At 35.2% G+C, this 5,605-nt stretch overlaps 1 protein-coding gene and 1 long non-coding RNA gene across 2 annotated transcripts; one reads left to right on the forward strand and one right to left on the reverse strand.

Annotated features, from left to right (window-relative positions):
- Nucleotides 1–63: 63 nt before the first annotated feature.
- On the reverse strand, nucleotides 64–3,417 carry LOC106877407 (sushi, von Willebrand factor type A, EGF and pentraxin domain-containing protein 1). Its single transcript, XM_014926301.2, has one exon. The coding sequence runs from the start codon at nucleotides 3,125–3,127 to the stop codon at nucleotides 1,643–1,645; it is 1,485 nt and encodes a 494-aa protein (XP_014781787.1). The 5' UTR covers nucleotides 3,128–3,417; the 3' UTR covers nucleotides 64–1,642.
- A 398-nt stretch (nucleotides 3,418–3,815) lies between these two features.
- On the forward strand, nucleotides 3,816–4,927 carry LOC128247322 (uncharacterized). The gene is made up of 2 exons (XR_008263702.1): nucleotides 3,816–4,201; nucleotides 4,431–4,927. It is a non-coding gene; the product is annotated as an uncharacterized LOC128247322 (long non-coding RNA).
- The last annotated feature ends 678 nt before the right edge of the window (nucleotides 4,928–5,605 follow it).

Consider the following 5,605-nt stretch of genomic DNA (forward strand, 5'->3'; position numbering starts at 1 on the left):
AATATGACTATCATACACGCAGTAGAACAATGTAACCTGAATTGGCTAAAGCGGATCTTTCTGATTCGACGGGCAACACTTGTTTTCTTAACGAAACACTTTCAAACTTGGGACACTGGTAGAATGTGTCATATAAAACATCTTTTTCTCTTAGCTTTCTTAACAAAAATTTATATATTGCAAGTTATTTCATGTTAAAGTTGTCGTATTTCTGTAATTTCAACCAATCACTGACGTCTATTCAGCTGAATACAGTTACTGCTCTTTTTATAAACAATACTTTTTGCCGGTGTCAAGAGTGTTATTCCCTGTTTAATTATATTATTATTCCCTAGTAAGGGTTTAGAGTTAGGGTTGGGGTTACGGTTAGGGTTATGAGTGAGGTTATGGCAAAAATAATCATAACCCCAACCGTAATCCTAAAACCAGTACAAACGCACGAATGATGTCAAATTACAGTAACACGGATAGTTGTTGTTGACAAACAACGGCACTAATTTTATTCAAGGGAAAAGATCCCATGACACCGTTGTTTACATTCCACGGCAGTAATTGTTTTCACCTGAATAGACGTCAGTGATTGGTTGAAATTACCGAAATACGACAATTTTTTACATGAAATAACTTCGAATACAAAATTTTTTATCTGTTCTATAACACAAAATATACAAGTATAAGAAGTTTGAAAGTGTTTCGGTACCAAAAACACTACATAAAACATTAATGAAAAGTGTTGCCCGTCAAATCAGAAAGATCCGCTAAAGCTACTGTGTATTTCTCCGTCACAACATATAAATGAGAAAGGGAGGAGTTTGTAGATGAATAAGGAAGGAAGGGGTGGTGGCAAACTTGGTAGTGGGATAATAGAAGTTTGTGTCTTTCTCTGTCACAACATCTGAATGAGAAAAGAAGGGGTGATGGCACACTTGGTAGTGGGATGATGGAAGTCGTACGGTGAAAACAAATCAAACAGAGGTTCATCGAAAAAAAAAAAAATTCCAATAAATCCGGGGCCGTAGGGGGGTCCCATTCACCATCCCCCTACCTTTTCTCGAACCAAAATAAGGGATTTGCAGCTTATTAAGTCAGGGATTCCACACAAAAAAGTTTTTTTTTTTTTTTTTAGTGAAAATCGTGCGGGTGTTACTCTGAAAAATTACCCAATTAGCCGTCATTTTTGTTGGCACGGGGCAAGATAGTATTATAATAATTTATCTGTGTAAACACATGAAAGTACTTAGCAATGAGAGAGGGAAAGTGGCAAAGAGAGTGCCAATAACGAATATAAAACTCATATGAATTATACTACACTAATCTTGGGATTGCCGGTAAAGTTCAAATACTTTCTCTTGAAAACATACCCTCCTGAGACATGATAAATAGAAATTAGTATCAAAGATCCTCGTGATACTTGAGTGCCACAACGAACGCAATTTTAAGTTGTTAGTAATGTCTCCTCAGTTTACTGGTGTGTACAGTTTGACTGGAAGGCCGGTTTATAACGCGAGTTTAAATTTTACGTCTGCTTCCAATTACATATATTACGATAAGTGTCAAAAACAAGCACATGACAACGACTTCCATTACGTTGTCATAATTGAATGTAAAGATTGCAAGCAAGAACAAACAAATTTAATGTACATTAATCATTACACTGCAGAACACAACAATGAGTAACTAATGAACCAGCATATATTTCTGATGTTACATTGTTAAAACCTACATTGACACAATGAAAGCGGGAACGAAACCCACAGTTTACCCATTCGCATGATATCTGTCTGTAACCAAAGAATTCGCAAGTGTAATTTGTTTCACAAACAAAATGATTTGACGATTCATGGGTAAAAATGACTTTGGAATCTATCAGCCGAATATCTGCATATGAACAGCGTGGTTTGGGGGTCAATACACCATTTTGACATATCACGTTATCGTTGGTGTTATTCACATAAGGAAGTTGACATGAATAAGTAACATTCGTGTTTTCTGTGACTGTGCTGCCAAACGGAAGATATTTCAAAGTGTCTGAATTTCGGTAGCCATATATGCCAAACTCGGGTAACAATTGACAGTTCTTTACACACTGTGGAAGTTTTCCACTCCACGTTCCATTTTCTAAACAGGTTCTTTTAGAATCTCCCAGCAAAGTTTCTCCTGCTGAACAGCTATATTCAATAACTGAAAAATTATGTGACAAAATAAAATTTAATCCATGTAGTTTCTCAATTTTACACGTTTTTCTGCATTTTATGTCTGGGTACCATTTACCTGATAAGCATTGAACGACACCAAACGCGACAGGCATGAAAGATCGTTTGCAAGAATATAACACTTTCCCTCCTTGATTGATTAAGGTTCTTGGTTTTAAAATTGTACCTTCAGAAATAGTCACAACTCTACCAGCAATTTCAGGTACGACACATTTCAAAGTGCAAACAGGTGTCGGAAAGTTCCAGCTACCGTCTCGAAGACAAGTTAATACAGATTCACCTTTCAGATTATATGGTTTTAAGCAAGTGAAAGAAACTGTTTCGTTAACTTTAACTTCATTTGTATTGTTTATATTGCCATGTTTGGGTGGATGCAGTAGGAGACATTTAACAATTTCACAAGCTGGTGGTAGAGACGACCACTGCTGATTTTCTTGACACCGTATTGAATTGTTTCCTCGCAAAATATAATCAGAAACACAGGAAAAGTGAATAACAGAGTTATATGTGTATGCAACATTTGTCATGAAACTGTGTGCAGGTTTATGAAAAATGGGGCAGGTTATTAACTTACATTTTTTATCTTCATACATCCATTTACCATTCCAACAAATAATATCGGCCGTATTCTCTACGCTTGCTTCAAAATTGCGGTTGCACTTTTGTTGCAGGTGTATTTTTTCCTCTTCCCATTTCAAAGTATATTGTATTCGACTGTTGTTCAATTTCGGTAAAGGACCACAGTTTAGGAGTTTTATCATTTGTTCAAAAAACCACGGAGCGTAGTTGTTGCAGGTTGACGTCGAATTACTGTATTCCGACACAATCTTTTTCATAACATTTCCCAACGTATTATTTTCACTTTTCACTGTTAATATAATTAAGAAAAGGAAAAAAAATGTCCTGGATACCATCTCTATGTTTTGATAAACTTTTTCTTACATGAAAAGGACTGTGGTTTGTAAAGTGTAGCTGCTTGCTCGTTTTAATTTCAATGTGTTTTTTAGTGCGCCTTTTATACGCTCGCTAACCTTCCTCTCCTCCAATCCACAATTATTTCCGAGAAAACAATTTCGTTCAGTTTTGTTTTGAAATTGTGTCATTTTTCAGTTAGAGGGAGAATAGGGTGTATGAATAAAAGTAGTGGACGAGATTTCGACCAAGACTGTTTAACGTTATAGTCTGGCTTATGTTATAGCAAACCCTATTTTTACAAATGTTAGTGCGCACCATATTTGTACAAACTAATTTATATATGTTTTACGAATTATATTACCATTAGAACATCGGAATAAATTCCTTGTAGTATTTGTTCTGACTTTATACGTTCTGAATTCAAATCACGCTAATATCATTTTTGCCTGTCATCCTTTTGGGGTCGACAAAATAAAGTATCATATAAATACTGTGGTCGATGCAACCGACTCATCCCTATCCCCTCAAAATTATTGAGCATGTGCCTAAATGAGAAGCCATAGCCCTTGTGGCCAATAAAACGAATTAATTATATTAAACAATATTTAGTGGTTCTGCTTTAGTTAATGTGGATTAATGAGTGACTAGAGATCGTCTGAGTGGAAGTGGTATATGACCAGGTAGTTCTAACGGGTTAAATTCATAGGAATAATGGTAGAAAACGCAGGTAGAGAGGAAATATATTTGTGGGTCAGACAGTAGCAGATCTGCTATAAAACTAATGAACCTTAAGATTCAGGGCCCCTTATTCTGGAGGGGCCCCTCTGAAGCAACTTAATTTTTTTCGTTCTGTCAATTATTATTTTTTTATTTTTTTTTTTTGTATTTTACCATGCAGTTTGCGTCTTAGTGGACGTCATCTCATACTCCTACACAGTCTGCTGGTGTGGATTAACATAAAAATAAAGTACAAACGACTGACAGATGATTTGCTTTACTTGAATTATTTTGGAAACTTCAGCCCTACCCCTCCCACTGTCAAATATGTCTACTACTACATCAGCACGGTAGAGGTAAGAATTCTTATTTTCACACCATTATTTAATGACCATTGAAAGGGTCTGCCTCCTAATTTTGGACTTCAGTAACAAAGCATTTTTTCTACTTTAAAAATTGTTTGAATATTACCTTGTACAAAATGAACAACTCTTCATTTATGACTATATATTAAATTGTGGACCCTTAACTTCATCGATCTGTCTCACTGTGGCTAATGAAAATGGTACCCAATTTTTTTCACAGAGGTCTAGGCCCCAAGAGGAATAGCAATGTCTTCAAGAAAGTACTTAAGCGGATACCAGAAACGCCAACTCAAGGAAAAGCAATCTAATGAGATTTCTAAATGTCAAAAACTATCAAACTATTTTACAATGTCAAGTAAAAGTTTGTCATCACCTGCAACTGAAACAACCCATACAAGAACCAGTGAAGTCAATGATAGGGTACAAACCACAAGTGCTCTGTTTAGCAATAATCAACCTACTCTTGACACTTTTGGTGCAGATAATGATCACGGTGGTCAAGAACTTCAAGAAAAGAGAGAGCAGAAAAGGGAAACAGGAAGCAAATTTAGTCATTTCAAAGAAAACAGTGACCTGGCAAATTGGCCTGTAACAATTGATAATGATTTCATACAAAACTGTTTAATGCAAGACATCAGTTTTTTTTTGTTTTTTTTTTAAATAAAATAAAACAGATAATGTATATATTGAATCCAACAAGATTTACAAACTGCAAAATCGAAGTTTCTTAAAGTACTTTGAAAAAAAAATTGAAAAATGGTCAGACTGTGATGAGATCCTGGTTAGTTTACTCAAAGAGCAAACTCTTTTCTAAATGCCAAATATCACTTACAATGGGTGGGTTTTCTGATTGGATGAATATACTCAGAACTCTAGAAAATCATGAAGACAGCATGGAACATAATAGGGCGCTGTTGAGCTGGCTAACACAAAAGTTAAATAAAAACACTATGGATCAGCAACTTAAGGAACAGTTGAGAAAAAACATGCAGCACTATTTTGAAGTACTAAAAATAGTTGTAGCAGTTATAAAGTTCTTAAATGAAATGGGTTTAGCATTTAGAGGTCATGAAAAAAAGTGGGGCTCCACCACAAAGAATGGAAATGTCTTGGGGGTCATTGAGTTTATTCCAGAATTTGACCTATTTTTACATGAACATTTAGAGAAATGTAAAAATGAAAAAGTAAATATTACTTACCTATCCAAATCTGTGTATGAAGAATTGATAGAAATCATGGGAAAATGTGAAACAGGAAGTGGTGAATCAGATCAACAACCTAGACATCAAATACAACTCAGTTATTGTTGACTCTACACTTAACACAACACATGTTGACCAGCTGGTAATTGTGGTTCGATATTGTTATAATGGAAAACCCTGTGAGAGATTTTTA

This window comes from Octopus bimaculoides, chromosome 3 (assembly GCF_001194135.2).
Source record: "Octopus bimaculoides isolate UCB-OBI-ISO-001 chromosome 3, ASM119413v2, whole genome shotgun sequence".
NCBI lineage: Eukaryota > Metazoa > Mollusca > Cephalopoda > Octopoda > Octopodidae > Octopus > Octopus bimaculoides.

Coding starts and splice junctions, on each gene's coding strand:
- LOC106877407 (XM_014926301.2), bottom strand. CDS start 3,127: ATGGTATCCAGGACATTTTTTTTCCTTTTCTTAATTATATTAACAGTG.